Source organism: Notechis scutatus, chromosome 1, assembly GCF_049901735.1.
Source record: "Notechis scutatus isolate UNSWTSFEM ecotype Mainland chromosome 1, rNotScu1.2, whole genome shotgun sequence".
Lineage (NCBI taxonomy): Eukaryota > Metazoa > Chordata > Lepidosauria > Squamata > Elapidae > Notechis > Notechis scutatus.
This window is the reverse complement of record NC_142009.1, coordinates 230298161-230321735: the sequence shown is the minus strand read 5'-3', so window position 1 is coordinate 230321735 and position 23575 is coordinate 230298161. Positions and strand designations below refer to the sequence as shown.

The 23575-nt window shown below is 38.9% G+C and overlaps 1 protein-coding gene across 5 annotated transcripts in view; it reads right to left on the bottom strand.

The window, feature by feature from the left end:
* The window catches only part of COL18A1 (collagen type XVIII alpha 1 chain), a 98023-nt gene that overhangs the window by 21284 nt on the left and 53164 nt on the right, over positions 1–23575 (bottom strand). For 4 of the 5 annotated variants that reach the window (XM_026685364.2, XM_087950578.1, XM_026685363.2 and 1 more), the window contains 18 exons: positions 21721–21747; positions 20817–20879; positions 20573–20659; positions 19759–19812; positions 19115–19273; positions 18437–18499; positions 18242–18277; positions 14085–14207; positions 12117–12188; positions 11976–12020; positions 10417–10461; positions 8559–8621; positions 7725–7760; positions 6989–7069; positions 6000–6029; positions 1910–1972; positions 788–862; positions 384–419 (listed from right to left, as the gene is read on the bottom strand). In XM_026685364.2, the coding sequence (XP_026541149.2) occupies positions 384–419; positions 788–862; positions 1910–1972; positions 6000–6029; positions 6989–7069; positions 7725–7760; positions 8559–8621; positions 10417–10461; positions 11976–12020; positions 12117–12188; positions 14085–14207; positions 18242–18277; positions 18437–18499; positions 19115–19273; positions 19759–19812; positions 20573–20659; positions 20817–20879; positions 21721–21747 (1158 nt within the window). The remainder of the gene's footprint in view (positions 1–383; positions 420–787; positions 863–1909; positions 1973–5999; positions 6030–6988; positions 7070–7724; positions 7761–8558; positions 8622–10416; positions 10462–11975; positions 12021–12116; positions 12189–14084; positions 14208–18241; positions 18278–18436; positions 18500–19114; positions 19274–19758; positions 19813–20572; positions 20660–20816; positions 20880–21720; positions 21748–23575) is intronic. The other variant, XM_087950576.1, reaches the window with a different exon arrangement.

The following is a 23575-nucleotide window of genomic DNA, read 5'->3' as shown; positions in this document are numbered from 1 at the left end:
AGAGCATGCTGGACAATCATGAAAAAACTAAGCATCAGTATGAAAAACAACACAGGACATGGGATAGAAATGGATGTCCTGAACTTTTTAGATTTAGCTAGGTCTGGCTGGCAGGCTTCAGTCGCTTTCAGGTGAGGATGCCTACAATATTTTGTTGCAGACTTTACTTTCATAATCTATCCATAAGATTTCCTAACTGCACCTACCAAAATAAAGGGAAAGAGTGCAGCAGTATTTAAACCACAATCGGGGACAATGAATACAATTATGAGAATTTTTAAAGTTTCATCAGTCCAAAACAATAAAGTAATAACCATTGTGAAGAGTGCTTAATTCTGAAATTAATTCCTTGCATAAAAGTAAAGATACCATTTATAACTTACTGCTGGTCCCATGGGTCCACTTGGGCCTGGTTCACCCTGTAAATAAAAGGGTGTATGGTCAGAAAGGCACATCATTTTTGGAACAGTTTCCCCTAACTAAACACTGCTGTATAGAACTTCCTCCTTCAGCATCGCCTAATTACCGCAGAATTACAAGAACTGAAGTTTAGCATAATCTGTAAATAACTTCTAATTGGAAGATAGATTTAAAGAATCTTAAAGCTAATGGAGATTTTATATCAGAAGCTGACTTAGGGCCCTCTTTCCTTTCTTCCTCGTGCAAGGAAGTCCTTCTTTACCATGTGAGAAGCGGACTCTTTAGTATCTTGCTGCCCAAAAGCAATAGTAATTGGGAAACATTTTTCAAATGTAAGCAAAAAAAGAAAGAAAGAAAAAAGCTATACCTTTTCTCCTTTTGCTTCAGCTGCAAGGATTGTTCCATCAGGCGTAGTTATAACTCCTGGCTCTCCTTTTTCACCCTGTCCAGGGAGCAAAACACAAGAAGGAAACAGTGGTTTATATCATTTCTGGAGCAAATATAGCACACATTATAAGCATCTCTTTAGTACAATGCAATCATTTTATTAAAGCAAGGAGAAATTAAACTGGATTCCAAAGTACCAAACAATACTTTTGCATTTATGTCCAAGGTGTATATATACTCCCATCCCTGGCACAAGTTAAGTACTGACTACAACTATTATCCTGAATCTAAATAAATAATTATCCCAACTCTCAATGTTTAAAATAAATTATTCGGTAAGCAAGTTGCACGTACTGTAAAAGCTGCAATACAGGAATGAGACAAATCATGCATTTTGGGTAAAAACTGCTATAATTTTTACTTCTGACTGTGCTTCTTTACTAGGGTGATCATGCTGAGACATGGTCAGTACAATTTGTACAAGGGAATGTGATATCTAACTAAACTGATCTATATATGGTCTTTCCTACAGTATTTGCACATTATGTATATCTTTGCTGTAAATTTCTACAGTGGAAATAACACATGAATATGGCAATGTTAGATGATCTTGCAATAAAATGTTTTTTTTCCCTACCATTGATCACACAAGTAAGAGATATTGTTCATTTAACAAAGGAAAAAATAAAATACCCTACAAAAAGACATTTTAAATAGGGGAACCTGACTAATAGCAATAGCCATTTAATCAGTTATTTTCAGTTATACTTTTTTTGTTTTCCAGAAATTCAATGTAATATTACCAGAACACCATCAAATCCAATTTCTCCTGCTTCATTTTCCATGTAGCTTTCCCACAAATTCCAACCAACGAAAGCGCTTGCTAATATTATTCTAACTTAAGGAAAACTTTAAGAGAAGTTTAATTTAAGGGTGAAAATGAGCCAGGGATGGTACTTCCGGTGATAAAACAGAGCTGGATATACAGCACTAGTAAAATTAGAAACAAACGAAAAATATCTTGGATTACAGACAATTTTCCATTATGATAATGATCTTGCAACCCAGAGTTCTTTTTAAAAAGTGCTTTATACAATCTTACCTTCAGTCCAGGATAGCCTTGTAAACCTGGAGTTCCTGAGTCACCTTTAGGTCCCTTTGGTCCCTAAAGAGGAAGGTACACATTTCATGTCATCAAGTCTCATGTCCAATTCTTTCATGGGGCTAACTGAGCAATTTTATTTTTGAGCACTTTTACTAACTGCATATGCTTCTCCTATGGCACATTAAAGCATGTGGTAAGCTAATAGGGCCTTCTTTCTTACACTAACCTACTTGGAAATAGAACCTGCTGGATAAATATTGCCCTGAATATTATGGTTTCCTGAAGATCAATTGTTAAAATGTTTTTTTCTTGTAAACAGTTTGTAAACAGTTTAGCTATCTCAGAGCATAGAATGCTATCCTGTATTCTCTTCCTGTAGAAGGCGATCAATTGACTGACAGATAGACAGATGATGAAGTTTTCCAGGTACAAATTTGAATACCTTATAAAGGACAAGAAAAATTAATACAAGGAGAGGAGAGGAGAGGAGAGGAGAGGAGAGGAGGGAAGGGAAGGGAAGGGAAGGGAAGGGAAGAGAAGAGAAGAGAAGAGAAGAGAAGAGAAGAGAAGAGAAGAGAAGAGAAGAGAAGAGAAGAGAAGAGAAGAGAAGAGAAGAGCTTTAGGGTCAAAGGAAAGCTCAGAAATATTTCTGTGGCCTGAAAAATATAATGACTTTCTCAGCTCCTCACACAAAGGAGCACCAGACAATTTTAATAGTTCTGCAAACTAAAGTTGCCTTTAACATGCTGAAAAGGAAAAGAGAAAGAAGACAGCTTTGCAATACCCCAATAACACATACTACCTTGTCTGATTGCATTACATTTTATTTTATTTTTTATTTATTTATTTATTTTGTCAAGAGCTTACATTATAACAGAAACAAGAACAAACATAAATTTAAATACAAGAAATAGGAACTAATAATTGGGGACAATAGGACAGGGACGGTAGGCATGATTGTGCGCTTATGCACGACCCTTACAGACCTCTTAGGAATGGGGTGAGGTCAATAGAGGTTAGGTTTGAGGGTAAAAGAGTAGGGGTTTGAGCAAATGACAACAGAATCAGGTAGTGAGTGCCAGACATTGATCACTCGGTTGCAGAAATCGTACTTCCTGCAATCAAGCTTGGAGTGGTTTACATTTAGTTTATATCTGTTCTGTGCTCTTGTGTTGTTATTGTTAAAGCTGAAATATTCATTAACTGGTAAGACGTTGTAACATATGATTTTATGTACTATGCTTAAGTCTAATCTTAGACCGCGTAATTCAAGGTTATCTAAGCCTAGAATCTCAAGTCTGGTGCTGTAGGATATTCTGTTGCGAACAGAGGAATGTAGTACTCTTCTGATAAAATACTTCTGGACTCGCTCAGTTGTATTTATGTCTGATATACAATGCGGATTCCAGACAGCAGAGCTGAATTCAAGTATTGGTCTAGCAAAGGTTTTGAATGCCCTAGTTTGCAAATCAGTATTACCAGAGGAGAAGCTTCGTAAAATTAAATTTACAACTTTTAAAGCCTTTTTGGCAATACTGTTGCAGTGAGCTTTGGCACTTAGATCATTCAATATCAGAACTCCAAGGTCCTTGACAAAGTGAGGGTCATCAACAAGGTCAGGTCCGCCTAGTTTGTATTTGGTATATAGATATTTTTTTTACCAATGTGTAGGACAGAGCATTTGTTGGTAGAGATTTGGAGTTGCCAACTGTTAGACCATTCAAACATATAATCAAGGTCTTTTTGAAGGATGGTAGCATTGACAGTGGTGTTGAATAGTTTTACATCATCAGCGAAGAGGACGCAGGTGCTAACAAGGTGATCACAAAGGTCATTAATATATAGTATAAAGAGTATGGGTCCTAGAACGCTCCCTTGTGGGATGCCGTTGATGACTGGTGCAGGGTTTGATAGGGCGTTTCCTATTTTTACTATTTTTTGCCTATTTGAAAGGAAGGCAGTAATCCACTTATGAAGGGATCCAGAAATGCCATAAGAATTTAATTTTAATAGTAGTTTGTCATGTACCACTGAGTCAAATGCTTTGCAGAAATCAATGTAAATTACATCTATTGATTTACCCTGGTCAAGAAGTGTAGTCACTAATGATAAATAATTGTAAAAATTAATTAATCATTTAGTAAGATCAGTTAATCAATTAAACCGAGTTATATTGGGAAAAATTAGGGCAGGAAGAGTATAATGGGAGGAAGAGGAGAAGATTTGGTTTGGATGGCTCCTGGGGGGTATAGGAAGAGGGCATATATTAGGTTGGAAGTATAGATGAAAGTCTTTTGGCAGAAGGTTACTCTTTACTCATTTCTTCAGATCTTCAGTTAGCTATTTTTGGGAACCAGATCTGTCTTCATACGGATCTTCTTGTCTTCGGGCATATATTAGGCTGAAAGTAAAGATGAAAGTCTTTTGGCAGAAAGTTAATCTTCACTCGTTACTTTAGATCATCAGCTAGCAATCTTAGGGATTAGGTCTGTCTTCTCACGGATACCTTTGTCTTTGGTCAGCAATCTTAGGAATTAGGCTACTGCGTGAATTAGCAGGGCTGCACTCTGAGATCAGGACCTCCGATGTGGGATTTGACGATATCAGATGATCGATGGTGTAGGTGGCAGTTTGGGCAGCAGTTTTACTGGAAGGTCAGCGCTCCGGGATCAGGCCCTCAACCATTGGAAGTTCGGCGGTTGGAGCTCTGCCGTTGATCGAGGCTCCAACAGGGCTACAGGGCTACAGCGCTCCCTTAGGAATTAGGAGCTTCGGCTCCTCAGGATCTCCAGTGCAGGCAATGATTTTATAGGTTTTTATAGGTGGGAAATGCTCCAACGGGCTCTGGGCTACAGCGTTTTGAAGGAAATAGTGGCTCCAGGCACAAGCAGTCCTTCAGGGTGGCCACGAGGATGGCAAGTGCTCTCAAAACCGGCCCTCAGTCACAGGATCAGGTGATTATTGCCGATGACTGATGCAGGTGGCGACCTAACAGAGTCTCTTTTGATCAGGGATGGATAGCAAATCTTCCCACGATCAACTATTTATTTCAATCAGGAAGGGAAATGGTAGGGACCCCACTCACGATCAAATGACTATCGGACCGAGAGCCTCACCTTGCTAGTTATAAGCCGCCATCTTCCTTCTCCTACATGTCCAATTTGTACCTGCCTAATTCTTGACCACTACACAACAGCTCTCCCTCACTGCCAAGGTTCAAAAACAGCTATTTTTCATCAGAATGGAAGATCCTCCCTTAATTATAAGAGCACTTCAAGGGTAAGAGCAGTTTCAGAAGCTTGGAATTACATCATGTGGGATACCAGTTGTCTGTAGGACCACTTCATAATCCACACACATTTGCAGAGATGGGCTGCACATACTTTAACAACCGGTTCACCAGAAATGTGATCTGCTTGTGCACGGTTGAAAAACCGAGGGAATTTCCTACTTGCAGCAGCCAGGGTGAGTAGATCGGGCGAGGCACAGAAAGCTGGGCTACGAGGGCGGGGCGCACGAGCAAAAAGGTGAGATATATAGGACAGGATAGCGCCTGGGTGGGTGGGTGGTCCCAACCAGTCATCATAACTACTGGTATGGGTGAGCCAGTCCAAACTGGCAGTAGCCCACCACTGTACATTTGTTCTGAAGAGACCTCAGATGATCCCTTTCCAGAACAGAATAGAATTGCTTCAAAATCTGCAACAGAACTCCCTAGAATGCCTTCAGGAGAAATCTAAGTAGAGCAAACCCTTTCAGAGTGGGAAAGTAGATAAGACCTTCAAAGAAAAGCAACTTCAGATCACAGATTTCATGCATATTACTCTTCAACCACCTCCAGGACACTGTCCACTTATCCCAGGACGTCCCAAAGGAAAAACTGAGGAAATTTAGCCCTACTTCTTGAGAGTTATACTGAGAAAAGATTGTCATAACTTTAATCTTAATAATAAAAGTTCAAATAAGGACCAGATTTACCTAGGAAAAGCTAAAGTTTATACTTTATCCTATTTTAGGCACCTAGCAACAAAAATTAAATGTTTCTAAAGCTGGAAGCAATATTTATAAAGCCTTCCCTTCTACTTACCTCTGGGCCTGGCAAAACAGGCGCAATTTTCTAAAAATAATAAAACCATTTGTTAAACATGAGATCATGACTGTTTTTCCTTAGATTGCTGAGCAAAACATTTAAAGAGAGCAGTTAAGCACCATAAAATGCTAATGAGCACACTTAAATCTGTGTCTACATTGTATGCATTGTATCTGCATATAATTGTGTTTTCAAATACTTCTATTCCGCATATGCCTGAACACTCAGAAACTCAGGATTTAGATTATTTTTTAAAAAAAATCCAAAGTACCTTCATTCTAGATGTCTAGCTATACAATAGCAGTAACTGTATTGTAATATCTTAAAGAGTTACAGCATTTTTTTCCTCAACCTTAACAACTTTAAGATGTATGGACTTGAACTCCTAGAATTCTGGGAGTGAAAGCTCACACATGTTAGTTTCTAAGGTTGAGAAACTTTGGGTTAAACATCAAATACTTAACATTTAGAATTAAAGTACTGTAATGTCTGGAGCATCATTCCCTCACAGATAACATTATTCTGGAAGAGTGTCATGAATACGCAACACATGCATTTGCATTGAAGCCACAGCGACCTGAAGGATGGCATTCCTCTTCATCAGAATAAACTCTGTATCATAATTATACGTGCGGTCTATGTAAAATGCTGTGAGGTGAAACTCTATGCATTAACCATGATTCATGTGATTGAGTTCATATGAATAATTATCATTAAAAACGGTAATCATGGGTAATAAGGGTAAGCAGGGGTAATGAGGGGAAATCATTATAAATATTGAGTCCCAGGAAACTCGGGTTAGATCCAACTTTATTTTGTTTGCTTAGCTATTACCTCGGACTCCTTGCGGAGGAAAGAATAAAAAATAAGCTTTTGTGTTATGAAATACTGAAGCAAAGAGTGTCTTATTTTCTCTCTGCATTTGTGCCAAAGAGTAGCTGAGAAGGAGTAATAAAAAATAGTGGTACAGGTAGAAATATTCTTACATCTTCACTAGACAGGTACACGGCTGGTCCTGGGGGGCCAGGAGGGCCAGGAAGTCCTATTCCATCTTGACCCTTTTCACCCTTAAAGAAAGAAAGAAAAAGTCTTGACAGATGTCCTGCTCAAATTGTATTCCTGCATCGTTTAGAAAAATATTTGCAAACTTCAGATTTTTAACTTGGATTTTGGAGGAACATTTTTTTCATATTTAAAAGAAAAATTTTCCATCCACATCTCTTAATGCAAAATTCAGTTCTGCATATGTTGCTACTGGGGTGGGGGGTGGTGAGGACACATTCAAAGATGGAGCCATTTTAATGCTAGTCATTCATTCTCCTGCTTAGCCAACAGTTCTCTCAGTCTTCTCTAAGAGCTGGGTATAGATAAGCCTCATGCTTTATAATGCCAACTAGATCAGGGGTCTCCAACCTTGGCAACTTTAAAGCTGGAGGTCTTCAAGTTGAAGTCCTCCAGGCTTAAAATTGCCAAGATTGGAGACCCCTGAACTAGATCACTGAAGATATAGATTGCACACATATTTCAGCAATAGGTGAATTGGAGGTATTTGTTAAATGTCATAGGAATCATCACCTAAAAGTTTTGAAATGTGCAGTTTTAAAACAAAATAAATTGTAAAGTTCTTCAGACTTCAACAAAATTCCTCAGGGAAAAAAAAATCAAAATGTTCATTACACAACACACAAACATAATTTCTTCTCAAATCTAGAGGGTACTCACTTTAGACCCTGGCCCTCCTTCTTCACCCTTTTGTCCCTGAAATAGGGAGAAAAAGAGATTTTCAGGAAATAAGGCAATTTCATACAATTGACAACTATGCAAATGATAGTGACTGTGGTTTAGCATGTTGAGGGATGAGCTAAGATCCAGAAAATGTGATACGACAAAAAGATCACTTTTGATTCACTTGTTTGACTTTTGCTTTGCTACCTCCATTTCATTTGGTCTATTAAAGTATCTCAAAGGAGAAGAGAGGACTGTTGATGTTGGGAAAGATTGAAGGTAAAAGGGGAAGGAGATGGCAGAGGAGGTGATGGTTAGATAGTGTCATTGATGCAACGAACATGAATTTGGGCAAACTCTGGGAGACAGTGGAGGACAGTGGGGCCTGGCATGCTATGGTCCATGGAGTTGAAAAAAGTCAGACACAACTTAGAAATGGAACAACAACTCAATCTATTCTCCTTTTATAAATGATCTCTCTCATGAATGAATAGAGCCTATTTATATGAATTAAAAGCTATGAACAATCATCACCATTACAACAAATATTTGAAGCATGTGTTGTCACTCACAGATATTGAAGAAATATCACTGTCGCTTTAAATTAACCAAATGGAAACAGACACCATATATGTCCAGTATAAGGAATCAACGTCCATTTTCAGCAGCAGCCCCGCTACTTGATGCTCTCTGGAGAACTTTGTATACAGTTTATTTATATTATAATCTGCCAGGTCTGAGGGCTAGAAGCATTTAAAGAAATAATTCTAATAATTCATAAAATCATAGGGAAATGGAAGGCGTAGAACTTGGACTGAATGCCCTACTCACTTGTGGTCCTGGGAAACCTTCTAATCCAGGGCGACCATCTAATCCTGGTAAGCCAGGATATCCCTGTGGGAAAGGGAAAAAAACTCCTGGTTTTCATCACAAATATAGTTTAACAATTCAACTCCCATTAAAATGTATTTAAGGCTGTGCATGCTTCAAAAATGATTAAGTGCTTTAGACTTCATAAAAGCATAAGGCCTGTAATGTATGGATAACATTGGAGGATGTGGGGAAACAATCCTGGGAAACAATCAGATATTTGAGGGTGGAGGAGCCCCCAATAAATTAACAGTCAGAGAAAGAAACTTAAGAAGGACCAAATAGACCAAGCAGTTAAAAATGGCAGCAAAAAGCCTGTACTTCCAGACTTCCAAAATTCTGTTAATGGAGCCCTATAGTAAAATAGAATTAGTTTATTTAGTTGTGTTTCCTGTCAGGTTTTCCCGGGAGAGCTAACATGGCTTCACTCCTATCAATTTAAAGCAGCCTGGTTTATTTCAGACTTCCATGTGAGCATGAAAAAATCTGGAGCTTCCCTTAAGAGCCATATTATAAATAGATTCAGCATCATCAACCACCGTATCCTTCCAGACTGGCTTCAGGGTGGATGCCATTTTGAAGTGGTTCTTTTTTTGTGGCTGGTTCTGGTGAGTGTTGGAGAGGGCGGAAAGTCTACCCCAGACTCCTGTAATGTGGTGTATCTTAAGGTTCATGTCTCTCACTGCTCCTCCTTAATATCTACATGAAACTGTTGGATGAGGTCAATCAACAGAACTAATTGCAGTATCATCAGTATGATGATGACGACAACCAATTGTACAACTCTACCCCAGGCCAGGCTGGCAATGACATTGATGTGTTGACCCAATATCTGGAGGACGTGAACGTCTGGATGGGAAGGAACAGGTTTCAACTGAACTCTAGCAAAATAGAATGGCTTTGGAATTTTGGCCCCTCTGGATCTGATGATGCATTATCTTTGACTCTGGATTAGGATAGCACATCCCCAATGGAGCTACTGTGCAATCTGGACCTGGGGTTCCTGCTTGAGTAGCAGCCAGCAGCTGAGGCTGTAGGGCCATTGCACAAATTCTTCTTGGGTTCTAATTGTCCCCATTAATGGAAGTGAAGCATTCATTCCTACCTAGGGCCACCCTTGAAGGATACCTGAAAGTTACAGCCAGTTAGAATGGTTACTTTCAGGTCTGCTTTTCCCTGAGGATATCATCTAGGAAGACCTAGGGAGCAAGCCTTCTCGGCAGTGGCCTCTCCCCTGTGGAACACCCTACCCCCTGAGAACTGGCAATACCCCCACCCTCCTAGCTTTCTGGAAGGTGTTAAAAACCTGGCTCTTCTTCCAAGGGCTGGGATTGTGTGAGGTTGAGGTTCATTGATTCTAATTGCTTATGTATTGGGTAATGTGGTTTAGGGTGCCACAAGTTATTTTGCTTGGATGCCTGTTGCATTTTTTAATAGGTTATTGTTGCTACTATGAGCTGCCCGGTGTTATGGTACAAAAGATGGGTAACCAAATAAGCCAAACAAACAAACAAATATCCTTAAGCCTGTATCTTTTTTCCTTAAAGACACCCAATCAAATAAATATCCTTAAACCAGTCCTCATTTTTTATTTACATTTTGTGCCATATCTTGAAAATAATAAGTTGCTTTCACGAATAGCAGAGACGAACAATGCTCACACACATGTAAAGTCCAAAATGCCTCTTTACTGTAGGTCATTTTTTTATGTGTGTACAGCCCTAATTTTTTAACGGTATACGAATAAAATATTTCTTTAAGATAGCATCAAGGAAGATAAATGTAATTTTTTCAATCAAACATCTTGATGTAAATTTACCTTTTCACCTGGCAAGCCCGGGAGTCCAATGATGCCCTCATCTCCCTAGAGTTTAAAAAAAGACTGATATATGGACTATTTTCTTTTTCCAAATATTAGTTAATATACACAGGAATATCTTTTTTTGTGGGAGACATACGAAACAGAGTGACAATGTGACACAGGTTCTAAATAAAACACAGAAAAATAAGTCATTTGCATGTCTACCTATCTTGCTTTTGGAACAACAAATGGTCCAACAGTTATTCCTGATTTGTAGTCCAAACATAGGATCACTGTATATCATTAAAAAAATAGAAATAGAATAGAATTCTTTATTGGTCAAGTGTGATTGGACACACAAGGAATTTGTCTTCGGTGCATAAGCTCTCAGTGTACATAAAAGCTACAGTATAAGGGATAAATCATGATCTCATAAAAATATATTCATCATAAATCATAAGATAATCAGTGATTAGTGATAATTAGTGATAATCATAGGGTATAAAATAAGCAATCAACATAAATCATACTAGAAACTAAAAAAACAATATAAATTGTAATGATACAAGCAACAAAGATATAGTCTTAAGTAGAAAAGGAGATAAAAGGAAAGATGGGAGCTAAGTCTCTTTAATAAGACTAGCAAGGAACCTCCCCATAGCTCCTCTACTTGTGCAAAATCTTGGGCAAGATCAATTACTTGTGAAAAATACAGCATATATGTACCACTCTTATGAGTGCAGTTTCTGAATATAACAGCACAATCAGCAATACTGCACCAGTTCTGTAGACCTTATTTATTTCAAAGTGAATTTAAATAGGCTAACGGGAAAAAAATAGCATTAAGTGTATTCTAAGGACAGGAAACTTTTTAGAATCAGTGGGCACCAGAAGGCTTGGGAGATCAGTTTATGGATGGCTCTCGCTATGGTCATGGTCACTCAGGGGTGGGATTCAAATTTTTTAACAACCAGTTCTGTGGGTGTGGCTAAGTTGGTAGGCGTGGCTTGGTGGTCATGTGACTGGGGGGAAATGGCTTGATGGTCATGTTACTGGCGGGGCGTGGCCAACTCAACATCACTCACATCAAGGCACACATCTCCTCGCCTGGCCTCTCGTGACTGTGGGGATGCTGCAACAGTCGTAAGTGTGAAAAATGGTCATAAGTCACTTTTTTCAATGGTCACTCCACCCAAGCAAAGTACCAGCAAAGGTGGGGGGGAAAAGCTCCAGAGAAGTTCCAGACACAGGAAGTCTAGTCCTGCCAAGAATGTAATAAGGGTTAACAGAGAGGCAGTTTCTGTAAGCAACACCAGAATGTTTCCTTCCTGCCTTCCTAACAGGATTAGGCCAGTAATTTCTTCTAACAACCGGTTCTCCGAACTGCTTAGAATGTTTAACAACCGGTTTTAGTGAATAGGTGTGAACTGGTAGAGTCCCACCCCTGTGGTCACTCAAAAAATGCCCCTTATCATTTGCAAAGACAATTCCAAATTAAAATAGACAAAGCTGCTCTTGCTAAACTATCTATGTTTCAGATAATGAAACAAAAGCATCCAAAATTTTAAAATCCAGACCTTGGGTCCTGGAGGCCCTGGAAGTCCTGGGAGGCCTGGAAGCCCCTGCAAATAGAAAGAAGTTACAGCTAAATTCAGTCAGTCTTCCTATGCTTGCATATCCATATTCCTATCCATGAAAAGGAATATAAAGTGGATTACCGGAGGACCTTCTGGCCCACGAGTTCCAGGACCACCAGAGACAAATGGGAATCCTGAGCCCTCCATGTCGACCTAAAAAGTAATAGAAGTTATTAGTCAACTAGTATGTTATCAGGTAAGTGTCTTCTTTCTATGTCATTTTGTTGAGGCTGTGTCTCTTTCCCTGCCCAACAAATTATAAATACTTGAAGGGAACAAGCCAATGAATGAAGATAGGAAGGAGTATAGTCCTAATGACAGCCCAATCCATATGTTCATTTCCTAGCTTGTTAAACCCTACATAGAGGATTGTGTTTTTCTTTCTTGCATCTTACTTCCTTTTTTTTAAAAAAACAAATTTTATTAATTTTTAAACGCATACAAAACATACAAGATAAACATAAAACCTTTTTTCTAAAAATTTCTAAAAATTATTTGAAAGTTTTACAACATTAACACATTCCCTTACAATCACATATTTTCCTTTCTAACTTGCTTTATTTTCTTCTATCTTTCTCTCCATTGTCCTTTTCTAACCTTTCTCCAAGGTTTTATTAGCTCATTCAAACATAAACACATAAGAACACAAAACATATAAACATAAAAAAACATCTTTTCTGAAAGTTGCTTAATCCCGGTCAAAACTCTTTGTACAGACACCAACTCAAATTCATATTCATTTTATATGCCATTCCATATCTTATTACCATTTTCAATTTTTTTATAGCTTCTTCTCTCTCTTAAATTCTCTTAATTTTATTTTATTTATCTCATCTCAATTCAAATCATAATATTTATTATTCTTTGAAAGCCAGCTGGGTGACTCTGAGCCAGTAAATTCTCTCTCTCAGCCTAACACACTTCACAGGGTTGTTGATAAGGGAAAAAGTAGGATGAGGAAGGAGTGTTAGGAACGTTTGCCCCCTTATTATAAAAAAATAAAGGTAGGATATAAATAAAATAAAAAATACAATTGTACAATTGTACAGTTTGTGTGCATGTGTACGAATTGTTAGATTTGTAAGATAGTTTTATGTATAAAACAAATGGGGGGGGGGGGGGGGGGGGGGGGGGGGGGGGGGGGGGGGGGGGGGGGGGGATTATTCAACCCCATATTCTGTGCTCTCAATGAAACAGGATGTCATCAATGACACAGTCTCCCTTTCTGGTGATTGCCATCATCACTGTAGCCTTTCTCTTCTCTACAGCAGCCTTTGCTGCCAAAAATATTTGTCATTTGTCCTTGGTCTTCTAGCCTACAATGATTCCCTCTAGCAGAAGTTTTTCATATTGAAGGAATAAAAAGAGGAGGGGACAGATTTGTCTTTCCTGTGATCTGAGCATGGGTGGTAATCCCCTCATTTAAAGAGTTTTCCAACAAAGCTTTCCACAGAATGTCCTCCTCTCCCAGTAAACCACTGCCTTAATCTTTTCTAGTCTTCATCCTTCTATTTCAGAAGCAAATAGACTCAAACAACCTTGTCCATTATAAAGGGTGGAGGGAGGTCTCCCCACTGTTGCACTAGGTGGGTGGGAGAAAGAAGCAGAAGAATCAAACTCTGATTTTACTATAAATGAGGCTTGTATTTTATACTTAGCAGTTATTGGAATTCCTTCTTAACACCTGGTTAACCTGGTTCTCGCAATAAACATGTTTATCCATGAACTGCATCCATGAATCACTGCTTGCCCAACATGAGTTCTAACATTGACCAACAGGAACTTAACACAAAACCTTGCTGGCTATAATAAATGAATTGAAGGGACATTTTCTCTGTATTTCTTCGATTTTAGCTGTCTTCTCACTCTGTATTGGATCTCAAATTGTTATAGATTTGGTCAACTTCTACAATTTCCCTATAAACTATCATGGGCATTGACGGTTCAGTACAAGCAATAAAGAGTAACAAATAGATCATACTAGAAATTGCGGTGTTCTTCAGCATTTTGCACCTTGTTCTAAACCACACTCTAATGTTTGGTACTCACAAATTCTGCTGCAATGCCTGGCCCAGGGGGACCAGGAAATCCGCGGGGTCCCATTGGCCCAGGAAGTCCTGCGAGACCAGGTTCACCTGGTGAGCCTGGCAATCCTGGCACTCCTTGGCTGCCCTAAAAGAACATGGGAAATTAAAATAAGTCTATTTCTAACAAGAGGTAAAGTATTCAGAGCCGTGTAGAATTTCAATATTGAAAGATAGGAATGCATCACGGATTTATTATATATAATCTGGTTTGGATTACATATGTATGTCTGCACTTATATGTATGTATACACATCCATGGAGTGCTCTCTGAGCTTGGTTTTTTTGCTTGCAGATGTATACAGATGCCTAATTATATCATTCATCTCTTACTACAGTGGTCCCCAACCTTTTTTGTACCAGGGACCGGTTTCAAGCAGAAAATTTTGCAAGGACCGGGAGGGGAGAGAAGAGAAGGAGGCTTCGCTCTCTCGCTGCTCCACCAGCCCAGGAAGAAACTGCTTCAAAGAAGGGGGGCTTTTGTCGCCGCAGCTATTCCGCGCCGTTTCACCCCCACCCCACCCGCCCGCCAGCGCCTGTCTTCAATCCACAGTGTTCCGTTCTGCCTGCCTGCCTGCCTGCCTTAGTTTCTGGTTGTTTGGGAGCAGCTCCGGCTGAGAATAATAACTATTCGCCTCTTTTACTCAGCCGAAGCTGTTCCGATTCAACCATTAACGAGGCAGGCAGGCAGGCAGGCAGTAAGGAGCACTGGGTTGAACACGCGTGCGGGCGGGCGTGGGTGGACGGGGTGGGGTGGGGAAAAGCAGGCGCTGGAGCTGCTGGCGACAGGAAAGCCCCCGCCCTTCTTTGAAGCAGTTTCTTCCTGGGCTGGTGGAGGAGCGAGAGAGCGACTGAGAGCTGACCCAGAGAGAAGGACAGGCTTCGGTTGTTTCCTCCCTCCCCTTCTTTCATTTGTGTCCTTGATTTGTGTCCTTGATCCCGATCCCAGCAGCATTCACGAAGGTGAAGAAAGCCGCCATTTTTTTTAAAAAAAATTCTTTGCGGCCCGGTAGAGAAGTGCTCCACGGCCCGGTACCGGTCCGCGGCCCGGTGGTTGGGGACCCCTGCCTTACTACATCATACCAAGCAAGGTATTCACAGAACAAAATGTTCCTCTGCAAGCATTAAGCTAAGTATATTTATTTGAACCAAATCCCAGAATTGCATCTACATTCTACGGAATGGGTAGAATCAGCTTAAAGGGAAGATGGGATGGCATAAAAAAATAATAAATAAACAAAATAAATGGTTAGGATTTTGCTACACGTATTACCACACATTGCTTTGAGATGCAGTAAAAGTGCAAGACTATACACATTATGACTACTTGCTCAAAACTGAAGAATCCAGTCGACATTTTAGGTGTGTCATCAAAACTTGTGATGTGATACTGTGCTTACGGATTGTTGTGAAAAATAAGCATCTCGCATAAGCAAAATGAATAGGGAGAATTTTCTATGACTCAGACATTTGAGAACATATGTTGGCTTAGAAATTACATTCATACCCTTGTATTGCATGATAGAATGAGCATGCTGAAAGGGGAAAGCAGTTGCAACAAATACAACCCACATCAGCAAATACAACCCTTTTTATATTTAATAAACTTTTGCTCTTACCATTCAATTTGTTAATTAACACACACACACACACACACATATCTCTGAAATGTGAGTGTCAGTTTCATTAACTCAGGTTCAAGCAGATTATTTTCATGTGTTAGACTGCAGCTCCTATTGTGCCCAACTATTGGCCACTTTGCTTGGGGCTGATAGAATTTGAAGCCCACCAATTTAAAAAACAAGTTAAAATAGGACTCAGCAAATTAATGGAAGACCAAATGATGAGTAGCTTTCGGGTTTGATGGCTGTTTATTACCTTCTGAATCACAGTCAGCATATTTAAACAACACCTGCTAGGGAGCATCATAGCCATTGTCTTCGCTGCGGTTTCTGAATGTGTCTAATTAGTCCCTGCATTAGGAGGTGGATTAGATAGTTTTTTGGCCTCATCCAGCAGGACTCTTCTTATGTTCTGCATGTTGTGTTTGACAGTGGAAATTTAACTTATCTTGTAGCAGTTGTATGATTAAGTGGCTGGTACATGAATCTATAAATTATGCCCACTTCTTAGAATGATAACAATGGAATGTTACATTAAATTGTAAACCTTCATGAGAAATTTCTGTTGTGAAGGAGTTGAGAATTTAGGCCAACATTTTCTCATTGGGAGCCAAGTTGGCTGCTGCTTCTTCAGCTTGTTAGATGGAAACTATGCTATTTATCAGCTATATCAATGGAAGCTATGGAGGAGTAAAAGATCCAGCAAGAAAACCTAGGAAGGCCAGATACTGAGCACTTGTCAGAGATGTTTCATTGGTAATACTCCTGCATTAGCAACCACAGTAACTTATACATGAACATTTTAAAGAATCGTATACAGGGCAAAGAGGAAGAGGTTGAAAATGTTAACAAAAGCAGATGGCTTTATGAACAGAGGCTATTAATCAAATGAAATGTGTGTACTTTATAAAATATAATGGCATGAAGGCTGGAATCTGGAAGAGGGTTAAAAGTAGTTCAAAGAACCCCACCAGTATTTACTAAAGGAAGATGTTGATATAAAAGAAATTCCAATCAGGTGGGGCAATAATGGAAGATATTTCAGTCAAAATATCAAATGCTGATAATTATGTCCACATCTCACAGTGGGCTATACAGATTTTTCTGGGTTAATAATGTATTATAATACTGCTTTTTGGCATAATTCCATTCTCTGGCACATATCCTCAGCACAGAGAGTAAAGAAAAACTGTGCAGAGTTTTATAAAGTTAACAATAGCTGAAGAAGTCCCCTTTTGAAACCAGACCAAGGTGCTTTCAGGGTGGGAGAAACTATTTTCTAAAAAATGTATCACATAATATGTAACTTTGTAAAATAAGATTATATTCTCCTGGATGGCAGTCTTGGATCACACTTCCACTACAGACCTGTTTTGCTACCATGTCCTAAGAAGGGAGAAAATTGCATTTCTCCGTAAGTACAAAATACATCTCTAACACAATATTGTATTCTCAGTACCTGCAACTAGAACACTTACAATGCCTTATAAGCTCTGGGCTCTTTGAAAGGGAGCATGAGCTGAAAATATGTTTCCTTCCACAGAACACTGGGATGAGTTTCAAATGGGACTGATAAAATCAGTTATACATAGCAAACACAAATGGTTAGCAGAAAAATAAAGCACCAGCCTTGACTGATCTTGAAAAGTTAAGAAAGATATGACCTAGTTTGTAGTTGAATCCTATCCTATGCAACAGGCACTATAAAGATTGTAGGATAATCTGGGAATTTCTGTCTCTCCAGCCACCCACCTATCCAGGGGTGGGATTCAAATTTTTTAACAACTGGTTCTGTGGGCGTGGCTTAGATGGTGGGCATGGCTGGGTGGTCATGTGACTGGCTGGGCATGGCCAACTCAACATCACTCACATCAAGGCACGCATCTCCTCGCCTGGCCTCTCATGACTGTGGGGATGTTGCAACAGTCATAAATGTGAAAAACAGTCATAAGTCACTTTTTTCAGTGCCATTGTAACTTTAAATGGTCACTCCACACAAGCAAAGTACCAGCAAAGGAGGATAAAACTCCAGAGAAGTTCCAGAGACAGGAAATCTAGTCCTGCCAAGAATGTAATAAGAGTTAACAGAGAGCCAGCTTCTGTAAGCAACACCAGAATGTTTCCTTCCTGCCTCCCTTACAGGATCAGGCCAGTAATTTCTTCTAACAACTGGTTCTCTGAACTGCTTAGAATGTTAACTAGTTCTAGCGAATAGGTGCGAACCTGTAGAATCCCACTTCTGCACCTATCCCACCACCACCAAGAAGAAGAGATTGATATACTAGTTTCATATTATTCCTAAGAAAACTACATGGACATATTTGTGAAATCACCAACATTGGAACCTGATTTGGTGAAACTGAAAATTGAAAAAATTTAAACACTTGCACGGAAAAAACTTAGTATATACTTTTCAAAAATCTTACAATGTCGTAATGTTACCAAACTAGAATCAGTATAGGGACTAGTAACTCTTTCTTTAGAAAATAAGTAATTATACCTTTTGTCCAGGGAAGCCCATTTCACCTGGTTCTCCCTGGAAACAGGAAAGGAAAAGACCAGTGAATTTACACTGAAGTGCTGAAAACACCTTGACAAAGTAGGTAATGGCAGATGAAGTCCAGTTTCCCTGGCTAGTCGTCCTCAGTGGGTACCCTGGTGATCCCGAGACTCATTGAAAAGTAAAAATACATACCGGTGCTCCTTTTTCTCCAGGTTGACCAGGGATGCCATCTTTTCCTGGAGGCCCAAGTGGCCCCTGGAAAACAGTATCAATTTTCTTTCCTCAGTTAAATCAAACTGTTCAGACATTATCTTATGCAGGATTTTTGTGTGGCTTTTATACTTTGGAAAATGTGGACATCTACATCCACAGCAGATGAATAAAGGCTGGATTTTTTTACCACCATTAGCCTGCCTGTATTTTTTTTATTTTTTTTATTAGTTTTACAGGAGCTCAAAGCAACATACATCATTTCCTTCCTCTAAATCCCCCCCCACACTACGCCTACAAGGTATGTTGGATTGAGAGAATGTCTGATGGATGCCATAAGTCACCCAGTGAGCTTCCATGGTTGAGGCTGCACATGAACCTTATTCTAGTCCAACACCTTAACTATTAGACCATACAAAACAAATCCAACTCTCATTTCCAGACACTTCTCAAATTCTACAAATATGCCAATGAGACATGTTCTTCATTAACACCCAACATTCAGCATGATAAGCACAGCTAGCAAAGGGGCAAGCCTCTTCCCACTACACACACACTACACAACAGAAAACTTGCTTACCATGACAGAGTGAGGCACTGAGTAGCTTCTGGAGACACATGATATTTTGGAGTTGCACAATATTTTCTCCTTTTACTCACCGGAGGTCCTGGGATTCCTGAGTTGCCATTTCTCCCTGGAACTCCAGGAAGGCCTGGGAGGCCTGGAAAGTCAGTGCCATTTGTCCCAAATCTTCCAGGTTGTCCCGGTAAACCAGGTACACCAGGAGGACCTGGAGGCCCAGGTGGTCCTTTAGGACCCTGAAATATAATAAATATAATGTATGTTCTAACTCAGGGGCCTCCAAACTTGGCAACTTTGAGATCTGTGGACTTCAAACTCCCAGAATTCCCCAGCCAGCATGGCTAGCTGAGAAATTTCAGGAATTGAAGTCCACAAAGATGCCAAATTTGGAGACCTCTGGAGACCTCTGTTCTAATCTAACGTGCAACCAATAAATAAATGTGCTTATTCAAGTTAATTTGCTTGCAGACACAACAGAACTGGAAACAGCCATTTGCTGAGCAAATGTTACATCATTCATGTTTGAAGATCATGCTGTACAGAGACTTTGGGCTTTCTGGTTAAAAATTAATGGAGCTATTTTTGGAGTTAGAGTATTGAAACATCTGGATGACTCAATATTTAGGAATGCCACTATTATTGTTTTTCTCTTTCTTCCTCCCAAATTCAGTTTAATCAACGGAACATCGGTTTCCCCTATTCATACAACTTAGGTACTTACTCGCAAAGACTCCAACTCACTTCCAAAACCAGAGCCCTCCATATCAATAAATGTCTGGAAGAAAAAAGCACAGATGCAAACAAATGGTTAAACATATCAAAGCTAAACGCTATTGAAACAAAGACCTAAATAGTTCAAAATAATATATCCATCTAATTTCATCTGCTGTATTCTTGGTTTACATTGAGAAGAAATCCAGACAAAGAGGGCATATTAATTTTAAAAAAAATGGGGTGGGTGGGTGGAATTATGCAATTTCATATGTACTTTATATACTAAATCTTCCACCTGGAAGACTAAGTGAAGAGCCAATGAGTAATTAATATTTATGTAAATTCTCCCAGAAATATTTATAATAAAGCATTAAAACAGTAAAAATACAATACTATTCAAGGCAGAACCACAAATATTTTCAAGCAATTTAGAATGTTAAGCTGGGGAAAATTAAAGGATTCTACCTAGAGTAAGGAAGGAACAGACTTAGCCGGTACATAATAACGCTCCACCCAAAGATACAGAAGTGGGTTTGCAGTGTTGTAGAATGATTTTTCCCTTGTTCTCCTACCTCCTGCATAGCTCCCAACATCTGTTTCAAATTTGAGAATGGGGGCAGCAGGGGCGCATGCAATCCCCACCATCTGGTATTTTAATTCAGCCTATGGAGAGCAACTTATATAGATCTAACTCAGGTTAGATAATTTGGCTAAAGAGAAAAGCAGAGAACATCGTGGCAGTGCAGCATCATTTCCTGGGTGGGATAAAGCCACGGAAACAAGTTCCACTCCGTCGTTTGTTACGAGCTTTTGGAACTCACCAACTTATCCAGTTTGGAACTCAATCCAGGTTTCCCAGGTGGGCCTGGGGGCCCAGGAGGACCTCTCGCACCAACACTTGGTTCTCCCTAGATGGAGAGAACAAGTTACACAGCTGAGAATACTGATTACAGTCACCCCTAACCCCCCAAAATGCCCCCAGAATCCCCCAGTCAAAACCGACTACTCAGAAAATGCTCCAGTAACAGTACAGCCAGATTTTTATAGCTTTAAGAGCATTTGTACCTTTTCACCTTTCAGGCCAGGCTCACCCGGAGTCCCAGGGAATCCTTGGGGACCAACATCACCCTATACAATAAGTACATAAATATGTGTTTTGATCAAGCCTAGTTAGCTGATGTTTCAAAATCCATAATTTTGTTTACCTGTACAAAAATTTGTGATCTCCCTCTAAGTCCCTTACAACCCTCAGATGGGCCCTGACCCCAATTTGAGAACCCTTGGCTTAGTCCAATGTATGAGTCATCTTCTGTCTGATACAACCGAGAAGCACTTTTTGCCGAGAAGTGTTCTTCCCATTTTAAAATCTGCTGATTTCTGTTTCAATATTTCAACCCTTTCAAATATTTCAAGCAACATTTCAACATAGTTTATTATTTATAAACAAATATGCAGCAGCATATCTGAGAGTGACAAACTGCATTTAGACATACTTTAGAAAAACGGATACATTTTGTAAGAGCATTCTAAATATAATACTAACATGCCAATAGTTTACTCTTTTGGCATCTCGAGTTTTGTTTTTCATATTTCTTATGTTGGGGGGCCATTTGTGGAGATTACATTAACTGAGTTATGATACTGGGTAGTTTACAGATTTGACTGCCTAATCATTACACATTTCATTTGAATGAACTTAGAACAAGCATGCAGCTTTTTTATTAGAAGACTGGTCTGGAAATGTCTATATAAAACGTGGCTTAGGATACAATCTTATTCACATCTACTTGAGAGTTAACTCATTAAACATAAGGGGAGTAACTTCTGAGCAAACTCTTATAAGATTGCCATCATTTTTCCATTAGACGCTCAGGACAGTTTTGCATGGCATACAGAATTTCTTTACAACTGTATAGTTCAAACCTAAAAAGTTCATATCTGAAATGTGAGGAAAAACAACAGAACTTACTGGTTTGCCATCTTCACCAGGATCCCCCTAAAAAGAGCAAAATATTGGAAACAGAACTTAGGCGCTTTTACACTGTTGTGATTTAAATTTCAAACATAAGGATAATTTCCTCTGCTACCTTCTCACACTCATATGATATTTGGCTAAATCAGCTACACAGGGATAGCTCACTCAGACTTGCACAAAACACAGGAAGAATATCTTGGCTTAATTCTGACTGTACTAAAAAGAGTGCAACAATATAGCAGCTTAGAATGGAAGCAAAAGAGAAAAGAACAGGGGAAAATATTAGGGTTACTAATGAGAAGAGAAGCAAATGATGAAAATATCTAAAAGAAGCACCAATAGGGGGAAGAATAGAAGGGCACACTTTTTCCTTTAAGACAAAGGACTGTTTCCCTTCTTCCCAATGATCATCTATTTATTCTCAAATCTGATAGGGAGGATATTTCAAATCTAATTCATGTGACACTGGATTTGGGGACTAGAGGGACAAAATATGCAGGCAGATAAGCAGAATCAAAACTAAAATATATTTGAAAGAGAGAATCTGTTTTGAGGACAGTTACCCGAAAGACCAAAAACACATCAAAATTCAGGTGAAATTTTCCATTGAAAATGAAAAATTCCTGTCTATGGAAGCAATCACTAGAATTCAAAACCTGATTGCACACTATTTTGTGACATATTTCTAACAGATAAGGGACAATCATGGATTTTGTATAAAAGACCATCATGGCTTCATTATATATGCCCTTAATTAAATGGCCTATTACAGCCTTCAAAAATAATTACCAATTAAAGGATTTTTTTGCACTTCGAAGATTTCATTTTTAAATAAGTCTTAAATCTGGTGCATGAAACAAAAACTGAGAGGGAAGCAAATGAATAGGAAACTCGTGTGTAGAAAATAAGAAAATGGACAGAACAAATTCACTAAAATCTTCAGGAGGACTATTGGCTTCTACTGTATGGTGAACCTGAAAGGTTGTATCAATACGGATTTATTTGTATACAGAGAATGTAACCACATTTTGCTCATTCCAATGTATAGTGCATACATGTATATACATACCTATGAGGCTATTCCCTTTCAGGATAAGTGATGTTATGCAGAGAGCAGAAAAGGAGTAAGAAATAGTAAGCTAAAGAAATTTAAGCCATGAGATAAGAAAAAATAAAATATAGATTGATCTGGTTTATGCCAATATCATTCAGCATTTCTCTCCATAGCTTTCTATCTTTTCAAACCATCTTTCCTTCTACCACATCCAATCACTGATTTGTGCATTGCTTCATAAACTCAACTTTTTCTTCTTGAGGATGTCACCAACTTCATTCAATCACAGGTGGGAGGATTTTTTGGTCTTTCTTTCAACCCATGCCTTCGTATATTTATTCAATCTTTATTTATTCTCTCTCTATGTGCAAAACTATACAACATAATTCTTTCATGCTGGGCACTCAGTACTGAATTTAATCCAAATTCATTTATAGTATCCAGGTACTCTTGATTCTTGTTTTACTATACACATTTCTTCAGTGTTTCAGTCCTATGCTATTCAACTTACTTTTAAGTTTCTCCTGATACACCCAATTCTCATTTCCATATAACAAATGGGTAAAAACATGTTCTTACACACAAACATTCATCCCTCCATTACAACAGACTATATACCACCTGTTTTTTTTTAACCAACATCTGCATGCTTAAAAAGGTCTCTATATAATTTCATTAGTAAATTGTATTGAGGTACATAAATTTATCCACTTCTCTTCTGTAAGCAGTTTATACTCATGCATGTTTTACTTCCATCATGTAGAACAACCAACTTTTGTCTTCAAATACATGTAA